At 40.8% G+C, this 27746-nt stretch overlaps 1 protein-coding gene across 4 annotated transcripts; it reads left to right on the top strand.

Annotated features, from left to right (window-relative positions):
- The first annotated feature begins 250 nt into the window (after positions 1–250).
- Positions 251–25862, top strand: LOC106567877 (phospholipase D2). 4 transcript variants are annotated; one of them, XM_014137719.2, is made up of 25 exons: positions 261–445; positions 1501–1615; positions 2336–2489; positions 2636–2766; positions 4619–4761; positions 4932–5025; positions 7704–7769; positions 7860–7918; positions 8052–8297; positions 11002–11145; positions 11312–11395; positions 11771–11849; positions 13213–13323; positions 13499–13717; positions 13846–14020; positions 14162–14280; positions 14445–14561; positions 14693–14797; positions 15225–15313; positions 18437–18550; positions 18783–18829; positions 19169–19303; positions 20110–20263; positions 23431–23548; positions 23701–25862. In XM_014137719.2, exons 3-25 carry the CDS (start codon positions 2348–2350, stop codon positions 23923–23925), a joined length of 2916 nt encoding a protein of 971 aa, XP_013993194.1. In that variant the 5' UTR covers positions 261–445; positions 1501–1615; positions 2336–2347; the 3' UTR covers positions 23926–25862. The 4 variants fall into 4 exon arrangements, with proteins under 4 accessions (XP_013993193.1, XP_013993194.1, XP_013993196.1 ...); XM_014137720.2 differs by lacking the exon at positions 261–445 and adding an exon at positions 468–728; XM_014137718.2 differs by lacking the exon at positions 1501–1615 and having other exon boundaries at positions 251–445.
- The last annotated feature ends 1884 nt before the right edge of the window (positions 25863–27746 follow it).

Below are 27746 nucleotides of genomic sequence, written 5' to 3'. Positions count from 1 at the left end.
GGAGCGCTGCTGTCTCCTATGCCAGCCACAATGCAACATTTTCTATGATCATGGATAGGTCATATGTAAGGAAAATGTATACATTGTTGATACAGAAATGCAATGTTTATGCGGACAACTAATCGCGCGCTACTGTATCATATTGAAACTCCTATATGATTAATTATGCTATAGTAGTATCTAGTCTCGGTGAATGATTTCATGAATAATGCATGAACATTCCATGCAGCCGGAAGAAACATTTATGCGTGCATCATTTAGAGTGAGTACGGTATCGGGCGTGTCTCACGCTTCTCTTTTACTTAAAAAAAACTACTGTTAAGTGTACTAGGACGGAGGAACTGGAATGAAAAACGGTAGAAGTTAACAGATTTTTTGATTCAACAATACGGAATTATTTGGAATTTGACCATCGTCTTTCAGATGTTTTCTGTGTGACGCTTTAGTAAGTAGCATACGCCTCTGCCAAATTACCCCCTCTAACTATTTAAAGGGAACTACCGTGATTTAGAAATTGTTTTAAACAACACGTAAATAGGCCTGCTAATAAGGGCCGATGCGACATTTCAACGGGACCCTTCATTATTGTTTCACATTGCCAAATCTTCTCCTACGCTCGTATGCCAAGATTTGAGTTTTTTCCCTGGAGTGTTTTGGAACTCTGTAACTGCAATGGTGAAACTGGGATGGGTGGAGGCTATGACAAAAACTTTCCATCGGCTATAAAGGTGCTATGAAGAATTGTGGATTAAGCGGGGAAATCTTCTAGCTAGTCAGTCATTTTAATGACAAACTAGCTAGAATATAGAACCTTTTTAAGAAAGTGTTGATTATGGTGTAATAAATTAAGCAACTAACTGGCTGATCATAGATTTTGGTTCCATGGGAGTACTGGTTGTTTTACAATAATTATGGAGCCACCAGTTGTGTGTGAAGTACTCAATTGTCATACTTGAGTAAAAGTAAAGATACAGTACCTTAATAGAAAATGACTCAAGTGAAAGTCACCCAGTAAAATACTACTTGAGTAAAAGTCTAAAAGTAGTCCTATCTGGTTTTCAATCTCTCAATCTCTACTTGAGTAAAAGTAAAAAGTAGAAGTAAATGCTATAGATCAAACACCTTATATTAAGCAAACCAGACAGCAACATTTTCTTGTTTTTATTTATTTATGGTCAGGGGCACACTCCAACACTCAGACATCATTTACAAATGCAGTATTTGTGTTTAGTGAGTCTGCCAGATCAGTGGCAGTAGGGATGACAACGCGTTATATTGATAGGTGTGTGTGAATTGGACCATTTGCTGTCCTGCCTGAGCATTCTAATTGTAACTAGTACTTTTAGGTGTCAGGGAAAATATATGGGGGTAAAAAGTACATATTTTCTTTAGAAATGATACTCTGCATAGTAAGAGACTTGTAGGAGACGGTGGTGCACATTTTGACAATGCTTTCTCTCTCTCTCTCTCTCTGGATTGTGTTCCACCTGGTTGCCCTAGAAACAAATCTTGTCAGCCAATCGGATCCCTCAACCCACATGCATTTGCACACACCCTTCTTCTCTCTCATTGTGTCCCAGGCTTCTTATGTATCACACTGTCGATGATAAACCAGGTAAACACCACCAACACATGATTGCGGTGATGGCTCTCTGTATTTGCTGTTTAAAGCTGTTATCTCTTATTTTTTTCCTCTTCAGCTCCTCAGTACCCACCCAAATGTCATTGTGCACACATGATATTTAGCTGTTGACACTAGTCCCTCTACACCTGCTTGCTGCTGTGGTGTGATCGGTGTGAACTGCCTGTTTTACTGCGGTGTCTGAGGCACTTGAGAGGTCCCAGGATTATATTTAGACACACTTGAAGCCCCAGTTTCTCCTAGTTCATAGATCAATTTTCCCACTATTTATTACTTAGCTGTGTTATGTATCCTTTACGGTACTGTACTTCCTACATAACGTGTGTGAAAAATTGTTCTCTGCCTTATTGGCACAGGCCTGAAATTAGTCTAAATGACTCTGTCATAGTGTTGTAGAGTCCCACTATTGGCCTGTAGTGGGACTCCAGCTAGATTTGAGAGTTTCTCAGTTATTTAACCATGTTTGCGTTCCTCTCTCTCATAGAGAAAAACAATACTCCAACTAATCTTGCAAACAGTGTAGCCTCTGAAGAAATATTTTGGCAGTAGCAGTCCTAACTTAGTCAAACTTCAACAACACTTTTGTTGAGACGCCAGTGCTTTTAACTTTTTGGACACCATAGCTAGATGTCTTGAAGATTATGATGGTGGACTGTGATTCATATTTAGTGCTCCTTTTCTGTGTAATAAAAGGGATAGACCACAATGGCCAGTCCAGCACCAGCATGCTGCAAAACCCCTTCCAGTCCAGAGGGGGGAGCGGCGGAGACCCAAAAGACAAAGCGCTTCATCACGGACAACTATGAGCTAAGCAAGGAAGAGCTAGATGGTCTCATGAAGGAAGGAGGTGAGGAAACACAGACATAAGTTGTTTATATAGCCTATACATTTTTTTATTCCCTCCATCCAAATAGCTTTACATCACATCAGACTGATGAGAGACTCCAGTTGTGGTGTTTTATTAATCTGTGATGATGGATTGCCCCCGCACAGAAGAAGAGCGTCCCTTCCTGGTGGTCCATCATCTGCTGGACGTAAAAGAGGCAGGTGTGCCGGTATTATTGCCTGGGACCCAGGTCATCTGCAGAGTGGACAGCACTGAGAGATACACCACACGCTCCAAGGTGTGTGTGTGTGTGTGTGTGTGTGTGTGTGTGTGTGTGTGTGTGTGTGTGTGTGTGTGTGTGTGTGTGTGTGTGTGCATTCCTTTTTTGTCTGTGTACAGTATGTACATATGCATACTGTTTATTTGTGTGTCTGTATATAATATGCATTGCTGCATGCTTGTGTGTGTGTGTGAGAACTGTAAATGTGTATATACAGTTGAAGTTGGACGTTTACATACACCTTAGCCAAATGCATTTAAACTCAGTTTTTCACAATTCCTGACAATTAATCCTAGTAAAACATTCCCTGTCTTTGGTCAGTTAGGATCAACACTTTATTTTAAGAATGTGAAATGTCAGAATAATAGTAGAGAGAGTGATTTATTTCAGCTGTTATTTCTTTCATCACATTCCCAGTGGGTCAGAATACACTCAATTAGTATTTGGTAGCATTGCCTTTAAATTGTTTAACTTGGGTCAAACGTTTCAGGTAGCCTTCCACAAGCTTCCCACAATAAGTTGGGTGAATTTTGGCCCATTCCGTCTGACAGAGCTAGTGTAACTGAGTCAGGTTTGTAGGCCTCCTTGCTCGCACACGCTTTTTCAGTTCTGCCCACAAATGTTCTATAGGATTGAGGTCAGGGCTTTGTGATGGCCTCTCCAATACCTTGACTTTGTTGTCCTTAAGCCATTTTGCCACAACTTTGGAAGTATGCTTGGGGTCGTCCATTTGGAAGACCCATTTGTGACCAAGCTTTAACTTCCTGACTGACGTCTTGAGATGTTGCTTCAATATATCCACATAATTTTCCTGCCTCATGATGCCATCTATTATGTGTAGTGCACCAGTCCCTCCTGCCGCAAAGCACCCCCACAACATGATGCTGCCACCCCCGTGCTTCACGGTTGGGATGGTGTTCTTCGGCTTGCAAGCCTCCCCCTTTTTTCTCCAAACATAATGATGGTCATTATGGCCAAACAGTTATATTTTTGTTTCATCAGACCAGAGGACATTTCTACAAAAATTACGATCTTTGTCCCCATGTGCAGTTGCAAAACGTAGTCTGGCTTTTTTTATGGTGATTTTGGAGCAGTGCTTTTGGAGCAGTGCTCAGCACTTCCTTGCTGAGCGGCCTTTCAGGTTATGTCGATATAGGACTTGTTCTACTGTGGATATAGATACTTTTGTACCTGTTTCCTCCAGCATCTTCACAAGGTCCTTTGCTGTTGTTCAGGGATTGATTTGCACTTTTCGTACCAAAGTACGTTCATCTCTAGGAGACAGAACGTGTCTCCTTCCTGAGCGGTATGACGGCTGCGTGGTCCCATGGTGTTTATACTTGCGTACTATTGTTTGTAGAGATGAATGTGGTACCTTCAGGCGTTTGGAAATTGCTCCCAAGGATGAACCAGACTTGTGGAGGTCTTCAATTTTTTGACTGATTTCTTTTGATTTCCCCATGATGTCAAGCAAAGAGGCACTGAGTTTGAAGGTAGGCCTTGAAATATCTCCACTTGACTCAAATGATGTCAATTAGCCTATCAGAAGCTTCTAAAGCCATGACATCATTTTCTGGAATTTATTCAAGCTGTTTAAAGGCACAGTCAACTTAGTGTATGTAAACTTCTGACCCACTGGAATTGTGACACAGTGAATGATAAGTGAAATAATCTGTCTGTAAACAATTGTTGGAAAAATGACTTGTGTCATGCACAAAGTAGATGTCCTAACCGACTTGCCAAAACTATAGTTTGTTAATAAGAAATTTGTGGAGTGGTTGATAAACGAGTTTTAATGACTCCAACCTAAGTGTATGTAAACTTCCGACTTCAACTGTAGGTGTATGACATGTACTGTATTCTCTACCAGGTCAGTGTGTGCTCTCTGTACACTGTGAAGCTGACCCATGGCAAGTTCACCTGGACGGTCAAGAGGAAGTACAAGCACTTCCAGGAGCTGCATCGTGACCTCTACAAGCACAAGATGATGGCTCAGTTCCTGCCTCTGGGAAGGTCAGACTCAGAGCACCAATTAAAGCTCAGACATGCAAAGCAACCCATCATCTGAGTGGAGAGTAATTTGTTTAGAGGGGATGCAATTCAAATCAGAGTGAAGACCTGTTGTGATTTCTGTATGAGTTTAAGAAGGAACATTTTTAGAATATTCAAATATCTCTTTTTAGATTTGCAGCCCAGAGAGCACAGCTGAGGGCTATGACAGAGGAGATGCCAAGTCTACACGGCACTGAGAGGATGAGACAAACCTCCAGTAAACCGGTATCACTCTTACATTCATTGACCCACCCAAACTGTATACAGTATGCACAAAGACAGACTCTGATAAACACCATGGTACACACGCAGACAGAGACCCACACATAACTCAGTCTCACATAAAGGCTCACTCCACTGGGCACACCATGTCAATGGTGGAAATACAACATGGAAATGTGGGTAATATTTGGTTGAGATGTTGATCAATGAGATTTCCACCTTTATGCACCCACTCAAGACAGACAGAAGTTTGTTGAATTCCCAATGTGTTATAACTTTGCTTTCAACCGTTGAAAAGCACAAAGTTCAAATGGGAATAAAATGTGCTTCATATAATAGCACAACTAAATGACCTGGATTGCAGTTGAGATTACATAAAAAGTACATACAGATTTAGGATCTTAATTTGAGCCAGTTTGCTACAGCAGGAAAATAATCTTGCAGCAACAGGCAATGTGAATTATTATGTGGATTATAATTAATGGAATTTTTTTGTAGGGGTTGATACATTTTTCAGTAGGGCAAATCAAGTCTGTCATTTTAAAGTGGAAATTACATACCTTTAAAGCCTTTTTAAACCTTGAATATGCTACAAGTTTGCATTTCCTACTGTGCAGAAACATTGTGATCCTACATCTGTAGTGCAAGAATCTGGACAGATTATTGTGAATATCTCCACAGACCTGCAAATTTTGTATGATATCTTGAACATGCATAATGCACACCTTTTATGATAAGACATTTATAGTTACAGTAATCTCAAAATGTGGCCATGGGTGTGTTACTCATTTTAAGGTTGAATAAAAACTGTTACATTAGTTTATCTTTTGTTCCACTGACTTAGTCTGGCTTTAATTCCAGTTTGTCTACAAATTAACAATTTATATTTTGTATTCACGTCTCCATCTCAACCAAAAATCAAAGTTAAAGAATAGGACTAAATCAAATCAAACTTTAATTAAAGTGCATTTAAAGTTTGATTTGATTTAGTCCTATTCTTTAACATAGATTTTTGGTTGAGATGGAGACATGAATCCAACATATTTATTAACAACTTGACGATTAAATTTAAAAACAACCAAAGCGTGAAACCCTAGGCCTATAATGGTTTGTATATTTTTAGTTGAACCCTGAGTTGAATTGAAAAAAATAGTTGTCGATGACTTTGCAAATGCTATATAGGCCTAAATATTGATGATATATGACTTATAAAGTATGGTTAAATTTTATTTTGCTCTGTTAAACTGACCCTTTGGAATGACGTCAATAGCAACAGGGAATCTATTTAGTTATTAAGAGATCGCTCATAGGGCTGTTACCCTGACCATATTACCGCCACACCGGCGGTCACGAGTCCTGATGGCAGTCAAATTCCATGTGACCATTTACGGTAATTAGGCTTCTCCAAGCTCGGATGCTGCTGATGGTCATTAGTAGCCTACCAAACTTGCTAACTTCCTGGTACTCTGTACTTTATTGCCCCTCTAATCACTGTGACGTCAATGCAAATGTAATCGAAAATCTAATCAAACACTTCATGAGAGCCCATGAGCTCATGTTGTGCAACATTTCTATAGGCTATGCAATTGCGTGACAAAACAGAGTGATGGCCTCTATTAAAAAGAGGAGGATACCATCAGCTTTCTACAGGCTAGGTCTAGTATATTTATTTCTCAGCCTTCCTAATATTGAGCACATTGCTTCTCTTTAAAACAGCAGTATATTCTACCTGGCTGGCATGAAAATTAACCACTGGAAAAGCGTCCTCCATTCGCTATTTAAGTGCGTAGCTGACGTATTTTTTCCCCCGGTGCCCCTGTTTTGAGATAGCTGCATGATAATGGTCCATTCTAAATCAAAACAAATTTCACACATTTATTATTGAGTATATGTAAAGACAAGATTAAATCAAGAATAGTGTGATGGGTGACAATATTAGCCTATCACTTGGGAATTGTATATGATCACTTTGTTTTGTGACTTTTTCAAATCATAGTCACACATCTAATGTAGCCTAGCACATTGGACTATATGTTTTCATGAGGTTTGTATCACAAATAAAGTGACCAAATAACTTCTTCAAATTTAAGCACATTAATCCGCTTTATAACGGGTGTAAAGCCTAACTGGCATACATACGCAACGCGTGAGGTTCAAGTTTGGGGAAGATAATTTTCAGCATAAAAATGCACCTTTATAATAAAAGCATTACATGCATGCATAATCACATTTGTGGTCACTTTGGATAACGGTGTTCTCTCAGACTATGGAATATTTAATTCTCGCATAGAATAGGTAAACTTTTGTACTATGGGGGATAGTAGATTGACATAGGCTAGTGCTTTTGCTGTTCGTTAGGCCTACTCATCTTGTTGGCTGACAAAAAGTAAATGTAGACAGTTCTTCCAATGTCTTCAATATGCACCTCGGAATTGGATAAGAACGCGTGCAGTTGCATCCCCAATGTGTCTGTCTTCACTTGTAGCCTGTGAGAAAGACCCGATCACGTGACTGATGTCAGGAATTGTGAAAAACTGAGTTTAAATGTATTTGGCTAAAGTGTATGTAAACTTCCGACTTCAACTGTATGTATATACTGTATATATATACTTTTTTTTCTTCTCAGAACCCCCTGCGGGCTAGTAGGCTATCAGTCCTGATTTCTGATTTCTCTGTTGTAGAAATATCTTGAAGAATATCTAAATGGCCTTTTGGAGAATTCCTTTTGTAAGAACTTCCACGGCATGGTGAGTGAAGATGAAACACACACACACACACCAATTATCATTCAGTGTCAGGATGTGCTGTCATCACTGTCTATCTTGTTCTGATTCCAGCTGGAATTCCTTGATGTCAGTGCTCTCTCTTTTGTCAGTGATCTTGGACCCAAAGGCCTGTAAGCAATATTAACAGTCTATGAGAGTGTGTGATGGTATATGAGAAAGTGAGAGTGAATGTTATTCAGTATATTTTAATGTGACTAATTCTATGTCCGTGTGAGCAATGTGAGTGATGTCATTGCATTTCAGGGAGGGTTCCATCTTCAAAAGGTCAGGAGGTCATCGTATCCAGGGGCTGAACTGTATTGGTCATCACCAGTTCTGCTTCCGCTGGTCAAAGCGCTGGCTGGTGGTCAAGGACTCCTTCCTGCTCTATATGAACCGGGAAAACGGGGTCGTCTGCTTTGTACTGGTCTTTGACCCAGAGTTCAAAGTTCAAGTGGGCCGTGCATACACTGATACCAAGTATGGGGTCTGTATTCAGAACTTCACCAGGTAAGTCCACAGTGGTGTCCAAAATGTTATTATCTATTTGTAGGCAGACACACCATAAAAGTGTACACTCAAATATAGATCACACTTGGGAAGTACACATTTGTATTCTTAATTGTTTATTTATGAGTCAATCCCTAGCTGTGTGTGTATTCGTGCAGGCAGGTAGGAGTGTGGGGTAAATTGAGATTTTTTTTACATTCCGCATCACTATGTCAAGGGGAATACAATATGTGACCCACCTCCTTGATTCGTTCCTATGTAGCAAAATGTGAATTTATGTTTTTTACATTGGATAAAAGTAGAGACTCAGAGATATACAATTGTATATCATACACTGCAGTAGAGGAACAATGGGAAAGTAATTCTGCTTTGAAAGTTGATAAACTTGTAACACTACTTTTGAGAAAATTTTGTGTTTCACCAACTGGAGAGCTCTTATTTTTCTACACCCATTCAGCATCGTTATCACCTGTATAAGCCTTAGCCCCACCCATATTAATTAAGGATTCACGTGTGAGGCCATGTACTTAACAGAGTGAATAAGGTATTGTTGTAAACAACCAAAAATTAAGACTAAAAGTGGTGAAAGTAATAGAAAAAAAGTATTAGTAAAAATATACCTTATCTGGTCCTTGGCCTATATCCTATTCTGACTTTGGTGCATGTCATGTTGTTCTTCACGTTGCCGTCTCTGGTAAACACACACTAAATGAAATAAAATCTAAGTTTATTTGTCACATGCACAGGATACCGAAGGTGTAAACGGTACAGTGAAAGGATACTTGCATAGTGGAGTCTTTTGTTTAGACCCATAATCCCAACCCATACTACCATGCACCATGCATGAATCTGCAGGTAGCTGAAGCTAACCAACTAGGTTCAATGTTAGCTAACTAGCTAACATTAGGCTATAACTAGCAATGCAAATGGTAGTACATCACAACTTCTTCCCACTGATCTTTGTCTATAGTGCCTGTTAAATTCAGCAGTAGCAACACTTTTTCAGTTCTTCATGATATCTTTAAAAAAATCCTTGGTAGAAAGGATTATCTACACATAATGAGCAACTCGTGTTATAAACAGAAGCATGCTACATGACAGACCAATCCGAACTCATGTCCAGCCCATCCATTATCTCAGCCAATCATGGCTAGCAGGAAGGTTCCTGTCTTTTTTCGTTGTTAAACCAACTAGGCTTGTAATTCATTATTTTTATTTTATTTATTTACAGATGGCATACACGTTTGTTATTAAGGCAATTGACAGTCCACATGTTCAATAAGGCATTTCTTCCCCAGAACTTATTTTTATAAAAAAATAACAATTTTAAACATTAAAATGCCTCTCCTGTGTAGTAGTGATGTGCAACATACACAGATTCCTGGAACATGTCACATACAGTATTATTTCTAAAAAAAATATATATACATATATTTCAGGATGTTGTGTATCGCTGGAAATAATCGGAATTCATGTAAACATAACAGTTTTGAAAACATAGCTTGTCCAAAAAAAGTGGTCTCTTGGCACAACTTGGGGTAAATTGAGAATGGGACAGGGTAAGTTGAGTGACCTTGGGGTAAGTGGTTGATGGTGTCCTGTGACCGTAAGTAATGGTGCTGATAGGTCAACGTTTAATTAATTAATGTGGTGTATTGTATATCTTAAACGTATGCCTATATTCAGATATAGATCTTTCTGTTCAATATCACTTACCCTTCCATTTCTTGACCAGTTGTCTGGGACAGGGATGTTTCAATGTGTCAATTATTAGGCAAGTTCTCTGCATTTGAGGCTACAAAGCCCATGAAACTGGTCCGCAAGATTCTTGATATGTTTAGGAAGCTCAGACTCCATGTCGTCAGATAAGACCTTGTGTGCCTCTGCTACTCTATCATAGCCTCATTCGCACAGGTACATGTTCATTTTGGTTTTTGTCATTGAACCTTTTCAGTGTCATTCAGTCTATTTTTTTCATCCCTTGCTGCTGCTCAAATGAACTTCTTCCTTTCTCACTTCTCCCTTCGCTGCTCTCTCAAGAATCTCAAGGGGGGCTAGACCCCTGCTTGTTTTATGTTTGTATACAGGGGGCATGAAGATGTCTACTATGTAACAATAAAATATGCATCTTGAGTTCATACATGACACATTGCAAATATACTATGCATATTATGCACGAAACTGACTAAATGTGATGATAATATGTATGGGGTATGGTGGACATTGGCTCAACTTACCCCATGGCCGTTGGCATAATTTACCCCAAGGCAAATATGTTGACTATGTTAGTCCACACAGCTACAAGGACATACTTTCATGCTAGGTTTAGGACCTCATATCTTAGCTTATAGTCTCAACTGATGTATAAAACATTATTTCAACTATCTACTTTGGTTTAGATACAAGCATCATGAAACCTATAACATAATAAATTAATTTGACTTTGTGAAAATCAGTTTTTTGGACCTAACTTGCTTACCACTTTCCCCATATGGCTTCTTACTTCACAGACTCTATGAAATGATGAACTCTTCCTAAATATTTGGCCACATGATTAATTTTGTGTATGGTTTTCTAGAAACAATTGGGGTGGCTCAAATAATTATTTGGTTCAACATACCCCACTCTCCCCTATTGCCTCGCTCTGTTGCCTCATATGTGTATGTGTGTTCTTACATGAGCGTTGTGTGTGTGTGTGTTTTAGGAATCTGGTCATCAAGTGTAACAGCTACAGACAGGCTCACTGGTGGAGCCATGAGATCAACAGGCTGGCTGAGCCTTGTGAATTCCTCCAGGTCCAACGCTTTGGGGGCTTTGCCCCACCACGGGAGAACACACTCACTAAATGGTCAGATGTGTGTGTGTGTGTGTGTGTGTGTGTGTGTGTGTGTGTGTGTGTGTGTTGCTTCACATTAGATGATGATGTGGTATTTGTACATACTGTATACATCCATAGCTTTGTGCTCCCTTAACTTGAATGTAATGTCTCTGTTTATGAATTGGTTGTATTAAAGGTATGTAAATGGCAGTGGCTACTTTGCAGACCTGGCTGATGCTCTGGAGCAGGCCAAGGAGGAGATCTTCATCACAGATTGGTGGTGAGGAGCAGAGCTAGCACAATTGAAATAGAATAGAACGTTATATTATTATGCAGTATATCTTTATGGCTAGTAGGAATACTCTGTGTTCCAAGTTTCATGTACAGTAAGCACAGTGCTCTCCGTAATTACAGAGAGTGGTTATCCAGAGCCCTATACGGTATACTGTATACATGGCTCTACTATGTCGTTAGCTAAATTAGAGCATACAGCAAACAAAACAAATATTTGATTTCACTCTCTCAATAACAACGGAGACCACTTTTTCCAACATTTATTAGGTTTGTTTCTAATTAGTCTGTAAACAGCAGGACACAGTGTAAATATGTACATGGTTAATATTGCATGGTGAATATTTATTTCCCTCCCTCCAAGGCTCAGCCCAGAGGTTTTCCTGAAGAGGCCAGCTACAGGAACATACTGGCGCCTGGACCAGATCCTCAAACGCAAAGCAGTACGAATTTACTTCCCACCTTTCTCCTGCCAACATATGTTTATAGTCTCCCTTATACCTGTCCTCCTCCCTCCTCTCCTGAAAGCACTGAAGGTTAATCCCTTCCCAGCCAGCACATAATGTTCTCAGAACCATTTGTTTCTTAGAGCTTGGTGTGAGCATAGTTATCATATTGGTTATTTTGAATACAACCTTCCCCAACTTTATGGGAATGGTGCAGGATAATTGCTTGGCTTTGGAACATTCTCAGCACATTTAAGGAACTTCACAAAAAATATATATTATTTACTTGGTATTTCATTTAACAGAATGTTTTCCAAAAGTTCAAACATGGTTACATTTAATTACATTTTTGGTAATGTTCTAGGAACCTTCTCCAAATGGTTTGACATTGGGAATGTTCTCAAATAGTTCAGAGAATGTCAAGAAACAATGTTATTCTGTGGGAATTTCAGTACTTTCGGCATAATGTTTCCTACAGGTTTCCTCATGGTTCTTTTTAAAGCCATGTTCTCAAATTGTTCAGAGAACTTTAAGAAACAACATTCTTCTGTGGGAATTTCAGTACTTAACAGATCATTCCACCACAAGTTCCCATGTGGTTCTATTTAATGTCATATTTTTACCACATTCTGGGAATGTTCAAAAAAATGATGTGACTTAAGTGATGTTCCCAGAACATTCAGAGAATGTATGGTTGGTTCTCTTTTATGCAAGTTCTTGGAAATATTCTGGAATTGTTCAAAAAAGTGAATTGTACCCATTAATCTCAATAAGCTCTAAATTTCGTTAACTGAACATGAAGAAAACTTTCCATAAAAAATACAAGAAAACTTTCGTAACGTTCAGAGATCATTCTAAGAAAAAAGTTAACCCAAAGTAAGCGAGCAATGCTATTAAAAGTCTTATTGAAACATTCAGTGAAAGTTATTCAAAAACCTAAAAATAACCTAAAAATGTAGTTCTTAGAGTCAATAATAACCATAACAAAACTTTCACAACATTTAGAGAATGTTCTCAGAATGTTATTTAATTACCTACAAATAACCTATATTTTCAGATCTCCGAACATTAATAATTCCTCCCAGGAAAACGTTCAATGAACTCAAGTAAAGATTTCTGCAAACCTCCCTGCAACTTAAAAATAAACAATCCCAGAACAGGTTACATTTTCACTTCTGTTCTCAGAATGTTTAAAAAACGTTCAGTTTTACTGGTCAGGAAACTTATGGCTTCGTTCCCACAACCAATGTGAAACCAAAAATATACTTTCCCGCAACATCCAAGGAACCAAATGTTCTAGCTGGGTCCTTTCCTCCTTCCCACCTTTTGTGTATATCCATCCTTTCTTTTCTCTGTGTAGGAACAAGGTGTCAAAGTGTGTGTGCTCCTGTACAAGGAGGTAGAGATGGCACTGGGTATAAACAGTGGCCACAGCAAGAGGACACTGATGGACATGCACCCCAACATCAAGGTCTGTCTAAGACACTCTAATCTCTGCTCTGCAATCAGGTGGTGCTTTACACCTCCCAAACCAACCCACATAGCATCATCATGCTTTCATTGCTGGTGTTATACTGTGTCATTATTTAAAATTCATTTTTTTTAAATTAGATTTGTGTCCTTAGCTTCACTGATGTCTCCAACAGGTGATGCGACACCCAAACCACATGTCCGCTGTGGTGTTTTTCTGGGCCCATCATGAGAAGATGGTGGCCATCGACCAATCAGTGGCCTTCGTTGGAGGCTTGGACCTGGCCTTTGGGAGGTGGGACGACAGCCAGTACCGGTTGACTGACACAGTTCCCACGGAGACAGACAATCACATCTCTGAAGAAGTGCCAAAGGCTACAATTTCTAAGCCAGAGGTGATGCATCACAAGACAAAGTCAAGATTCTTCTTTCTTTCTCCTGTGTACTGATAATCCATAGTTCATAGTGTTACCTGGTGTTAAGCAGTGACTTCATTGCCAGACTGTCCTATTCTGCCTCCTAGGCAGCTGATTCAGGTGACCAGGTGGATGGGTCCAACTCAGCCCAGGATCCAAAGCCTCCAGAGCCGGAAGAGGTAAATGCTGAGGATCTGAAGAACAACACCCAGCTGTGGCTTGGCAAGGACTACAGCAACTTCATCAAGAGGGACTGGGTCCAACTGGACCGCCCATTCGAAGGTACAGTATACACACATTATACCCCCATTCATAACACCCACTACCACTCTCTCTGTCACTTACTAACACACACACACACACACACACACACACACACCGGAGGGATAATCCTTAATTTGAATGTGTTTTTTGTTTTCCCAGACAACATTGACCGCACTGAGGTGCCCCGTATGCCGTGGCGTGACCTGTCTGCTGCCCTCCATGGCAAAGCTGCCAGGGACGTGGCCCGCCACTTCATCCAGCGCTGGAACTTTGCCAAGGTCAGAGGTCAAATGAGAGGTTCTTAAGGATCTTTCTTTCATGGCTTTACTTGGATGTACGTACACTACCTCTAAACTAGGTTCCAAAGGACAACCCTAGACACAACTAGGGTTATGTGAGAGAGACATCTGGCTCTTATTGTCTTTGTTTTGTCTTCCTACAGATCTTTAAGTACAAGAACATTAGAAGCACGTTTTTCCCCTGCCTTCTGCCCAAGTCTCACAGTACTGCTGATGCACTGCCATTCACTGTGCCTGGCTCTGGGAAGGCCTCCGTGCAGGTACACATGCTCATACATAAGCGTGAACAAACCCGCTCGGACACATACAAGCTCACAGAAATGCCTCTCATTCTCCTTTTTTTGATGATCAATTGCTTATTGATTTAAATTTTCTCCTCTCTTTCTCTCAGGTGTTGCGTTCTGTGGATCGCTGGTCAGCCGGAACTTGTGAGAACTCTATCCTCAATGCCTACATCCATACCATCGAGAACAGCGAACACTACATCTACATCGAGGTAACTCTGCTACCAGCACACTACATACATTATATACACATACACATTAATTAATTGCACCCATTTACCAGACTCGGTCTCAGACTCTTACCAGACTCATTGCACCAATTTGCCAGAGTCAAAACCATGCTAATTCTATGCCATATCTATATTCTCTACCTATCTGTTTGATTGCTGTAAAAGCCTAGAAATCAACCAGGAGACAAGGTTGTTTTTTTGTAATGCAAGATGGTAATTCAGTGCCCTGGCCTCCCCCATGCTGTCTTGTGACTGTATCTCTGTACTAAAGTCAACTTGGAGGTCAAGGTTGCGATAACGGCAGTCCCCTATGCATCCACAGTCCACATGGTCCGATCAAGTCCAATTGAATGCATGGGTTGTATGGGTTGTGGTATAAATTCTCAAATGTCTACCTCTCTGCTCTCAGAACCAGTTCTTCATCAGCTGTGCTGATGGGAAGAACGTGCACAATGGCATCGGTGACGCAATCGTGAAGAGGATCCTACGTGCACACAGGTGTGGTTCTACCACCATGTCTCTCGCTCTGTCTGTCTGGGTTTAATCAGTCAGCACACGGCTGGGTTTACTGTATAACATGATTTTACTGGACTGATCATCACACTGGGTTATACACAGGGGTGAAAGTAGAATTCATTTCTTCCTGGTTCGGGACCTCCTATATGTGCTTGTGCCCAATCATAGAATTACATACAGAATCCCTATTCATTCAATAGCATCTCTGTGGGCCTAGTCGTAAATGCTTGTCATTTAACTTTTAAAAAGTATTACCTTTTGTTATGGCATAAACAACCGATCATGATGTTTTCATCTGATTGTCAAAGTAGTCACGTCAAAGGGCTCCTTCACTAGGCTACCTGCGCACCTTCATCCACTCACAACATATTTCCAGCCTCCAAACAAAGTGGTGAATGGAAAGAGACATCTGTTACACAAAACACCAAAAAGTGTCATGACATTCGGCGATTGTCATTAGGACAGAAGTTATGAGTCCACTGCTGTCCACGTAGATCTCAGTGTCGGCCACTCCACTCTGCCTTGGCAAAATGTCAGTGTTCACGTCTAACCACATTGCATTTTGAACTGTAGGCTATACCACCCATTTTCAAGTCAATTCTCAAATTGTTCATGCCTCTGACATGCGGTAATGATAAAAAGTGGTGTAATAGCTTACAGTTTGATTTACATTTTGTTTTTATTTTTTATTTTACTGTTATTTATTTAACTAGGAAAGTCAGTTAAGAACAAATTCTTATTTTCAATGACGGCCTAGGATAATGTGATAGGCTCATGTTTTACCGGTATGGCGTACCCGCACTATTTATTTTGCCGGGACGCCATACCAGACCCTACCGACTTACTTTCACCCCTGGTTATACATGTTTTATACATGCTTGTCAGTTGATGGTCTGTATCAAGTCAAGTAAAATAATCATGATTCAATATTGTTAATGTCACAAATACCACATTGTTGCCAATGTTTTTTTTAGATGTTTTATTTAACCTTTATTTTAACAGGGAAGACGTATTGAGACCTAGTTCTCTTTTCCAAATGCACCCTGCATAATACAATATAAACATATGCATTCTACACAAAATATATATAAATATATACTGTAGATGAAGTTTACCATTTTTAACAGATTCACCTTTATGTACAGTACCAGTCAAAAGTTTGGACACATTTACTCATTCAAGGGTTTTTCTTTATTTTTACAATTTTCCACATTGTAGAATAACATCAAAACCATGAAATTACACACATGGAATCATGTAGTAACCAAAAAAGTGTTAAACAAATCAAAATATATTTTATATGTGATTTTTCAAATAGCCACCCTTTGCCTTGCTGACAGCTTTGCACACTATTGGCATTCTCTCAACCAGCTTCATGAGGAATGCTTTTCCAACAGTCTTGAAGGAGTTCCCAAATATGCTGAGCACTTGTTGGCTGCTTTTCCTTCACTCTGCAGTCCAACTCATCCCAAACCATCTCAATTGGGTTGAGGTCGGGTGATTGTGGAGACCAGGTCATCTGATGCAGCACTCCATCTCTCTCCTTCTTGGTCAAATAGCCCTTACACAGCCTGGAGGTGTGTTTTGGGTCATTGTCCTGTTGAAAAACAAATGATAGTCCCACTAAGCGCAAACTAGATGGGATGGCGTATCAGTGCAGAATGCTGTGGTAGCCATGCTGGTTAAGTGTGCCTTGAATTCTATATAAATCACACATGGGGAGATCATCCGTTCACCTACTCTGTGTCTCTCAAAAACACGGCGGTTGGAACCAAAATTCTCAAATTTGGACTCATCAGACCAAAGGACAGATTTCCACCAGTCTAATGTCCATTGCTCGTGTTTCTTGGCCCAAGCAAGTCTATTCTTCTTAGTGGTGTCCTTTAGTAGTGGTTTCTTTGCAGCAATTCGACCATGAAGGCCTGATTCACACAGTCTCCTCTGAACAGTTGATGTTGAGATGTGTCTGTTACTTGAACTCTGTGAAGCATTTATTTGGGCTGCAATCTGAGGTGCAGTTAACTCTAATTAACTTATCCTCTGCAGCAGATGTAACTCTGGGTCTTCCTTTCCTGTGGTGGTCCTCCTGAGAGACAGTTTCATCATAGCACTTGATGGTTTTTGCGACTGCACTTGAAAAAACGTTCAAAGTTCTTGCCATTTTACGCATTGACTGTTCATGTCTTAAAGTAATGATGGACTGTCGTTTCTCTTTGCTATTTGAGCTAGTTCTGGCAAAATATGAACTTGGTCTTTTACCAATTAGGGCTATCTTCTGTATACCACCCCTACCTTGTCACAACACAACTGATTAGCTCAAACGCATTAAGAAGTAAAGACATTCCACAAATTAACTTTTAACAAGGCACACCGGTTAATTGAAATGTATTCCAGGTGACTACCTCATGAAGCTGGTTGAGAGAATGCCAAGCGTGTGCAAAGCTGTCATCAAGGCAAAGGGTGGCTACTTTGAAGAATCTCAAATATAAACAAATGCTTCACACTTTTCTTGCTTACGACACGATTCCGTCTGTGTTTTTGTTCATAGTTTTGATTATATTATTCTACAATGTAGAAAATAGTAAAAATAATAGAAAAACCCTGGAATTAGTAGGTGTGTCTGAATTTCTGACTGGTATTGTATCATGATGGCCTGAGTTCTTTCACTGAGATAATCATGAAACCATGAACCAGGCGTCAGAGCTCAGGCAACAGTATCAAAAGCTTTTGACAGATCCACAAACAAAGTAGCACATTTCACTTTAGTGTCGAAAGCATTGACAAGATCATTAACAACTAAAACTGTTTCTTTAATAGTGCCAGGCCTAAACTCTGTTTGGTTTACATTTAAAATACATTTCGCAGATAAAAAAAAAAAGATAAATTGTACATTTACCAAGGATTCAAGAATCTTAGCCAGACATGGAAGCCTTGAAACGGGCCGATAATGATTAAGATCCCTACTTTCCCCGCCCTGATGGAGTGGCAGCACAAGAGCTGATTTCCATACTCTTGGAATATTGCCTGAAAACAATGTTGAATGAAATGATATATAACCCCCTCTCCTCTTCTACCCTGTTCCCTAACTCTATTGCTGTTCCTCAGTGAGCAGAAGAAGTACAGGGTGTTTGTGGTGGTGCCCCTGCTTCCTGGGTTTGAAGGAGACATCAGCGAGGGGGGTGGGAAAGCCATCCAGGCCATATTACACTTCACCTACAGGTCAGAACCCTCCCTTATGGGCCCACACACACACACACACACACACACACACACACACACACACACACACACACACACACACACACACACACACACACACACACAGTAAAAAGTAGCACACAATAACTTACAGTATCATACTGCATAATTTTAAAACATACATTTTGTGTTTTAAGAAAACAACTTTAAAGATTGATTTGATGGTGTAAGTAATATGTATTTTTCACGACAGGACCATGTGCCGTGGAGAGTACTCCATACTGATGAGACTGAGAGAACGTGAGTTTTGTTCACTTATTTCCAATTCAACCTAATATCTGGAATTACTGTCCGTCTGTCTGTCTCATCTCTGATAATATTTCTGCTTTTCTTTCTCTCCTGTGTTTGGCTTACCCTCCGCTAACTGAAGGCTCATACTAGGTATCTAACTTTACTATCTATATTATCTATAGTATAGTTCTCCATTCTCCCCATACTTAATCATTTCATCCTCTTTTCCTATAACACCCATCTGTCTTCTCATGTTTAAATTGTGGTCCTGTTTCGTTAGCGTTCATTTATTCATTGGCTTTAGCTCTATGCCAGTGTGTCAGCCAACCAGTGTCTCCCTACCCACAGTTGAGGACCAGTGGAGTGAGTACATCACCCTGTGTGGTCTGCGCACACACTCCCAGCTCTCCCAGTCCCTGGTCACAGAGCTCATCTACGTACACAGCAAGACCCTCATAGCTGATGACCGCCGCTACATCATCGGTGAGTCACTGTCATCACAGCCACACTTACAGATGAGACGGGATGGGGCATCACTGTGGCTGTTTCCAAAATGGCCCCCTATTCCCTATATACTGTAGTACACTACCTTTGCTCTGGCCAAAAGTAGTGTACTATAGGCAATAGGGTTCCATTTCCGACGCAGCTTGTGACTGTGACTCATCACTGGGATCAATCACAAGCTGCTAATTACTGTCTCTGCATAATAATCACAAGGTGAATGATATGCAGAGCTAATAAAATATTCAGTTATAAAAACATACTGGACTTTAGGGGAGGGAGGGAAGGGGAACTTAAAAGGCACCACCCGCATTGAAGATGAATGCATTTTTTCCCGAGGTAGATTGTATTGGAATCGTTATATAAAAACATGCACTCCACACTGTGTAATGTCCCTCCTTTAGGTACAACCCACTGAAACTCTTGAGGTTGCATGGCTCCATGCTATGATATTATTATGATTACACTGGGACTGGGTAGGGTACAGTAATTATGATGCTTCTGTCAGCTAGATAAGGATGAGGCCTTGAGACACAGGAAAGGGGTTTATAAACAATGTTTTTTGTTAACCTTCTATCTTCCCAGTCTTGGTATTAAGAAAGTTTGCTGCTACCAACTCATATACTTTGTTGTAAGCAAGTCACTGCAGCATCTATGGCCATCGTCACTGATATTAGTGTCACAACACGCTTCTCTTTGCTCTCTCTTTCTGTCTCTGGTTCTGTCTCTCTTTTTCTCTTCTCTCTGGTTTCTATTCCCTCCACTCTCTCTGTGCTCCCTCCATCCAGGCTCAGCTAACATCAATGACCGCAGTATGCTGGGAAGCCGGGACAGTGAGCTGGCTGTGCTGGTGGAGGATGAGGAAAGGATCCCCTCCATTATGGGGGGAGAGGAGTACCAGGCTGGACCCCTCACTCTGGCCCTGCGCAAAGAGTGTTTCAGGTTAGGACTCAGGAAAGAGTCCATACACTTCTGCACTGTCTGTGATTTTACATTAAATTAGTTCACTGATAGAGAGGTTTACTGAGGTTGAGTGGTATGGGAATGATATACACTATACAGTGGGGAGAACAAGTATTTGATACACCGCCGATTTTGTAGAGGTCTGTAATTTTTATCATAGGTACACTTCAACTGTGAGAGACGGAATCTAAAACAAAAATCCAGAAAATCACATTGTATGATTTTTAAGTAATTAATTTGCATTTTATTGCATGACATAAGTATTTGATCACCTACCAACCAGTAAGAATTCCGGCTCTCACAGACCTGTTAGTTTTTCTTTAAGAAGCCCTCCTGTTCTCCACTCATTAGCTGTATTAACTGCACCTGTTTTGAACTCGTTACCTGTATAAAAGACACCTGTCCACACACTCAATCAAACAGACTCCAACCTCTCCACAATGGCCAAGACCAGAGAGCTGTGTAAGGACATCAGGGATAAAATTGTAGACCTGCACAAGGCTGAGATGGGCTACAGGACAATAGGCAAGCAGCTTGGTGAGAAGGCAACAACTGTTGGCGCAATTATTAGAAAATGGAAGAAGTTCAAGATGACAGTCAATCACCCTCGGTCTGGGGCTCCATGCAAGATCTCACCTCGTGGGGCATCAATGATCATGAGGAAGGTGAGGGATCAGCCCAGAATTACACGGCAGGACCTGGTCAATGACCTGAAGAGAGCTGGGACCACAGTCTTAAAGAAAACCATTAGTAACACACTACGGATTAAAATCCTGCAGCGCATGCAAGATCCCCCTGCTCAAGCCAGCGCATGTCTAGGCCCGTCTGAAGTTTGCCAATGACCATCTGGATGATCCAGAGGAGGAATGGGAGAAGGTCATGTGGTCTGATGAGACAAAAATAGAGCTTTTTGGTCTAAACTCCACTCACCGTGTTTGGAGGAAGAAGCATGGAGGTGGAAACATCATTCTTTGGGGATGCTTTTCTGCAAAGGGGACAGGACGACTGCACCGTATTGAGGGGAGGATGGATGGGGCCATGTATCACGAGATCTTGTCCAACAACCTCCTTCCCTCAGTAAGAGCATTGAAGATGGGTCGTGGCTGGGTCTTCCAGCATGACAACGACCCGAAACACACAGCCAGGGCAACTAAGGAGTGGCTCCGTAAGAAGCATCTCAAGGTCCTGGAGTGGCTTAGCCAGTCTCCAGACCTGAACCCAATAGAAAATCTTTGGAGGGAGCTGAAAGTCTGTATTGCCCAGCGACAGCCCCGAAACCTGAAGGATCTGGAGAAGGTCTGTATGGAGGAGTGGGCCAAAATCCCTGCTGCAGTGTGTGCAAACCTGGTCAACAACTACAGGAAACGTATGATCTCTGTAATTGCAAACAAAGGTTTCTGTACCAAATATTAAGTTCTGCTTTTCTGATGTATCAAATACTTATGTCATGCAATAAAATGCAAATGAATTACTTAAAAATCATACAATGTGATTTTCTGGATTCCGTCTCTCACAGTTGAAGTGTACCTATGATAAAAAATTACAGACCTCTACATGCTTTGTAAGTAGGAAACACTGCTGATTTTGCAGGTTATCAAATACTTGTTCTCCCCACTGTATATACAAAAGTATGTGGACACCCATTCAAATTTGTGGATGTGTTTATTTCAGCCACACTTGTTGCTGACAGGTATATAAAATCAAGCACACAGCCATGTGATCTCCATAGACAAACATTGGCAGTAGAATGGCCTTTGTCACGTATACTCCCTCTCCGGCCTTTAGACTTACTGAAGAGCTCAGTGACTTTCAACGTGGCACTGTCATAGGATGCCACCTTTCCAACAAGTCAGTTCCTCAAATTTCTACCCTGCTAGAGCTGCCCCGGTCAACTGTAAGTGCTGTTATTGTGAAGTGGAAATGTCTAGGAGCAACAACGGCTCAGACTCTGCAACAGTGGAAACGCGTTCTCTGGAGTGATGAAACACCCTTCACCATCTGGCAGACCTGACGGACTAAGCTGGGTTTGGCGGATGCCAGGAGAACGCTACCTGTCCCAGTGCATAGTGCCAACTGTAACGTATGATGGAGGAGGAATAATGTTCTGGGGCGGTTTTTCATGGTTTGGGCTAGGCCCCTTAGTTCCATTGAAGGGAAATCTTAATGCTACAGCATACAATGACATTCTAGATGATTCTGTGCTTCAACTTTTGTGGCAACAGTTTGGGGAAGGCCCTCTCCTGTTTCATCATGACAATGCTCCTGTGCACAAAGCGAAGTCCATACAGAAATGGTTTGTTAAGATCGATGTTGAAGAACTGGCCTGCACAGAACCCTGACCTCAACCCCATCGAACACCTTTGGGATGAATTGGAACGCCGACTGCGAGCCAGGCCTAATCGCCCAACATCAGTGCCCGACTTCACTAATGCTCTTGTGGCTGAATGGAAGCAAGTCCCCACAGCAATGCTCCAACATCTAGTGGAAAGCCTTCCCAGAAGAGTGGAGGCTGTTATAGCAGCAAAGGGGCGGACAAAATCCATTTTAATGCCCATGATTTTGGAATGAGATGTTCAACAAGCATGTGTCTACGTACTTTTGGTCATGTAGTGTGTCTGTGTTGAACCTGGGTGTGTTTGGACATGAAAGGTTTCTCACGAGATGAACCACTCTCACATAGCCTGCCTTATATTAGCGAGGGAGGTCGTAACCAAGGTCCCTACACTGACATACTAATAACGCTGACTCCCCTGCTAGTGGATGGATCTATTGATTAGCAATTGTTGGCATTTGTGATGCAATGAAACTGTACCTAAAGATCCTAGACAGAATATGCATACTTCTCACAGAGCTTGTCTGCAGCCTATTATGCCAGCAGAGCTATTCGTTTCGAATCAGCAGCTACCAAGTATATCCTCTAGTTTCCAAGGGAACCATCTAAGACGACAATTTTGCGCAGGCGTAGTCATCATTCTCTGTATGAAGGAATTCATTAAAACATTTTTTTTTTAAATATGAATTTTTTTCACCAACCTCTACTCAGATACTGTATTACGAACTGTCACTCTAGCAACAGTTTGAATGTGCAGTTAACATAGCTGTTTGGCAGTAACTGACTTACAACTCTATGTGCATGTGCTTCCTAGGGTGCTTTTAGGAGCCGATTCTGAACCCCAGATCGATATCGATGACCCAATCAGTGACCAGTTATTCTTTGTGGGGTGGAACACGACGGCAAAACTGAATGCTAAGATTTATGACAAGGTATGAATGGAAATGAATAGAATTAAAGCTATTTTTGTTCTTTTTTTATGTGCATCCCCAATTACATCCACTCTCTCTTTCCCTTCTCCCTGTCCTCTCTGCTGCTCACCTTTCCCATGGACTGTTCCTTCCCTTCCCTTTACCCGGAACAGGTCTTCCGCTGCCTCCCGTGCAACTCTGTCCACAACATGAGGGAGCTGAAGGAGCATTCAGGCCTGGAACGCATGTGTGACACACACCCCCAGCAGGCTAAAGAGGAGCTGGAGGCCGTCAGGGGGCTACTGGTCCACTTCCCCCTCAACTTCCTGTCTGAGGAGAATCTGCTTCCCCCACTGGGTAGCAAGGAGGGCATGGCTCCAACAGAACTCTGGACATAAGAGTACCAGGCTACAAGGACCAAGATGACACTGGAAAAGCCCAGTCCAGCAGGAGAGCGCTTTATAGATTTGTATCGCAATGACCAGATTCCGCTCCATTGTAAATCAAAAGATTGGAACAAAATGTATACTCAACTCACCTAGCAAAAAACACTAACTGATGTGTCTTTGAAGAATGCAAATAAATGCAAGGCGTTTAGGATGTTTACATATATGATACAGAGTGAATTTGAACTCTGTTAAAATGGAAGAAGAAAAAATTCAGCACCAGATGATAATGTATACTAATGCATTATGAGCCTTGTATGTGCTTCAAGTGACTTTGAGACATAGTTATTTGAAGGATTTACCACTCTTGTAATGTTAAAAGTACATTTTTATGATGTTGGATCATTGCTATACTCAACTGACCAAATTTGTTTGTTGATATAATACTGAACCTGAGTATTTATTTTTTCAAAGGGCTTAGGTATGGGTCTGCCATTATAGAACACAACAGGAACAGGATGCCACTGTATGATAGGCAGGGGGAGGAATGGAGATCAGAAGTCAAGAGTCTCAGATGATTGAAGAACATAGCGTACATGTATTGTTGCAAGGTTGTGGGTGGATAGCTCTCCTCTCTCTTTCACTCTCTCTCACTGCCTCTTTCGCTCTCTGCCTCTCTCTTTCTCTCTCTGCCTCTCTGTCTGTCTCTGCCTCTCTCTGCCTCTTTCTTTCTCGCTCTGTCTCTGCCTCTCTCTTACCCTCTCAATGCAGTACCAGCAAATCTGTCAGAACATTTGTGGTTGTTATGGTGACGGTTACAAAGAGCTGACTAGATTGTGGCCAAAAGAGGAAAGGAGAGCTAAACAGAGGGGCAGAGTACGATGAGCGATGGACTGAATCAAACAGAGGTTTATGAAAAGATTGAAGGTGACATGGAAGACATGGATGTGAGAGAGAGCCCATGACAAAAGAGGAAGGCAAAGGACCATAAGAGGGTCAAGGAGTGAATAGAGGGGAATGAGGAAAAAGATATTCAGGGGGTGCACCTGGTGTGCTTTAATTGTTGCGTATTTTTGCTGTCACCATGGCAACCAAGTACATTATTGTTACATTACTTACCCGGTTGTCAGTGGTCCAGAACATTCCACTTCATTTTGAGATAGGGGAGCAAGGAAATAGTGTTTTTGTAAAGCACAGTTTCTAATCTGGGATGGGAGGAATCAAGTGACAGGTGAACAAGGAGCAGGGATGTTCTCTTTTCTGCCAGTCTTTATATGCATGTAACAGGTTTATGTTTCCATTGATAGTCTCATGTGTATGCTGAATTCTAGCATGTTGTCCCTATCTCAGCATAATCAAATTATTGAGCTTAACCAATTTATTCTACCAAGTTATTTAGACTAACTGAAATGGCAATGTTTATTTAGTGATACTACTTCTACCACTACTTAATCTATCACCACCACCACTACTACTTCTCCTCTTCCTTCTCATCCTCCTCCTACTACTACTATTGTTTCATCTGCTAAATATGTCTATGTGACCAATAACATTTGATTTCATTTGATGATACTATGCCTACTACAACTACTATTAATTTTGTTTTAGATTTTGGCATTGGTTTCATATTTTCATTTCACCAAATAAAATGTGTAATTTCTCAACTCTATCAATGGTAATTATATTCACCATACTACTTTATGCTGAGTCTAAACCCCATTTATAGATGGTAATGTTAAAGATGTACTGTCTAATCACAAACCTGTCTGCCAACTTTAAACAGTTTAGGCCTAACTTTCACTATGCTTTAAAACATTTTAATGTGCATCAAATGTATGTATCACTTAATTATTATAATAACTAGGTTATAGCCTCTGCTTTTATTTTTTTCAATGATCATGTGTGAGAATGTATCTTTGTAACATTTAATAAACATCCTAACATTTAAACATTTAAAGTTTTAGTATGAACAGTATTAGTTAACTTGCCTCTGGTTTTGACTTTTAAGTCTCATGTCAATCTGATTTTCCCAGTCAGCCAGGTAAACAGTAGGCTAGCCGAGCCTACAGGCCAAGGCACTAATATGCATTACTGATCACCTCTCAGGTAATTTGTCCCTGATGGTGTACCGTAGCACTCTTCAGTAGGCAGAGGGGAGTGGGAAGAGAGAACAAATAAAAGAGTTGAAAGGAAAGGGTGTTGTATACACACTTGCTGGAAAGGGATGAAATAGCCGACAACACAGATGAAAAGGGCTGTACAACAGCGATAGAGGAATTTTTGTGCCCAAATGCATGTTTGAGCAGGGCAGTGCCATTGAGCACTTTCACCATTTTGAAATAGTCCCACACAGTTGACTATCTTTGTGTTAAGCAAGGATCACATAATTCCATCCAGGTCATCAGGAGGGGTCAGCCAGTGAATTATACTCATGAGAAAACATTCCATAACTGCAGGTAGCAGTAAATCGCCAACCTTGGCTTTATGTCTGTTCAAACAACACACTCCAGGTGGCAGTATGCACCCTTTCAGATTGTTAACCAACTCAAAGAAGTAGTGGAAGAAGAACATTGACTACTTCAAAATGGAGATGGCCTCATTGGCACTGCCCATGGGGAGGGAGGATGACGGTTTCCGGAGTAGAGGACTATGGGAGGTGGATGGACGGCAGGAAGATGGCAGAAGCGGATGGTGAACATAAATCTTATGGCGGTGGAAACAAGGAGGAATGGGCAATTGTCTAAAAGAATGGGAAAAGAGACTTGGGACTCATCTGATGTCAGTACAGCCGGTCTGCCAACTGTCTGTAACGTCCAAACAGTTTGGACTACACCCCGATGTGTAAAGATGAGACTCACACGAACACCAGACAAAATTTTGGACACACCAACTCATTCAAGGGTTTTTCTTTATTTTTACTGTTTTCTACATTGTAAAATAATAGTGAAGACATCAAAACTATGAAATAATACATATGGAATCATGTAGTAACCAAAAAAGTGTTAAACAAATCAAAATGTATGTTGTATTTGAGATTATTTAAAGTAGCCACCCTTTGCCTTGATGACAGCTTTGCACACTTGGCATTCTCTCAATCAGCTTCATGAGGTAGTCACCTGGAATACATATAAATTAACCGGTGTGCCTTGTTAAAAGTTAATTTGTGGAATTTCTTTACTTCTTAATGCGTTTGAGCTAATCAGTTGTGTTGACAGAAGATAGCCCTATTTGGTAAAAGACCAAGTCCATATTATGGCAAGAACACACTCAAATAAGCAAAGAGAAACAACAGTCCATCATTACTTTAAGACATGAAGGTCAGTCAATGCAGAACATTTCAAGAACTTTTGAAGTTTCATCAAGTGCAGTCGCAAAAACCATCAAGCACTATGATGAAACTGGCTCTCATGAGGACCGCCACAGGAAAGGAAGACCCAGAGTTACCTCTGCTGTAAAGGATGATTTCAGTTACCAGCCTCAGAATTTGCAGCCCAAGTAAATGCTTCACAGAGTTCAAGTAGCAGACACATCTCAACATCAACTGTTCAGAGGAGCCTGTGTGAATCAAATCAAATTGTATTTGTCACATGCGCCGAATACAACAGGTGTAGACCTTACAGTGAAGTGTTTACTTACAAACCAACAATGCGATTTTAAGAAAAATAGATATGTAAAAAATAAAAGTAACAAATAATTAAAGAGCAGCAGTAAAATAACAGTAGTGAGGCTATATACAGAGGGTACCGGTACAGAGTCAATGTGCGGGGGCACCGGTTAGTTGAGGTAATTGTAAGTGGAGTTAAAGTGACAATGCATAGATAATAAACAGAGAG

This window comes from Salmo salar, chromosome ssa13, assembly GCF_905237065.1.
Source record: "Salmo salar chromosome ssa13, Ssal_v3.1, whole genome shotgun sequence".
Lineage (NCBI taxonomy): Eukaryota > Metazoa > Chordata > Actinopteri > Salmoniformes > Salmonidae > Salmo > Salmo salar.
Note: the sequence above shows the minus strand (reverse complement) of the source record. Positions and strands in the feature narration are given on the sequence as shown.

Excerpts from the sequence above, each read along its gene's own strand:
- LOC106567877 (XM_014137718.2), top strand. The coding sequence starts at position 2,348 with ATGGCCAGTCCAGCACCAGCATGCTGCAAAACCCCTTCCAGTCCAGAG. Across the intron at positions 7,919-8,051 it reads GATCTTGGACCCAAAGGCCT|GGAGGGTTCCATCTTCAAAA; the intron begins GTAAGCAATATT and ends ATTGCATTTCAG. Across the intron at positions 14,562-14,692 it reads CTGGGAAGGCCTCCGTGCAG|GTGTTGCGTTCTGTGGATCG; the intron begins GTACACATGCTC and ends TCTTTCTCTCAG.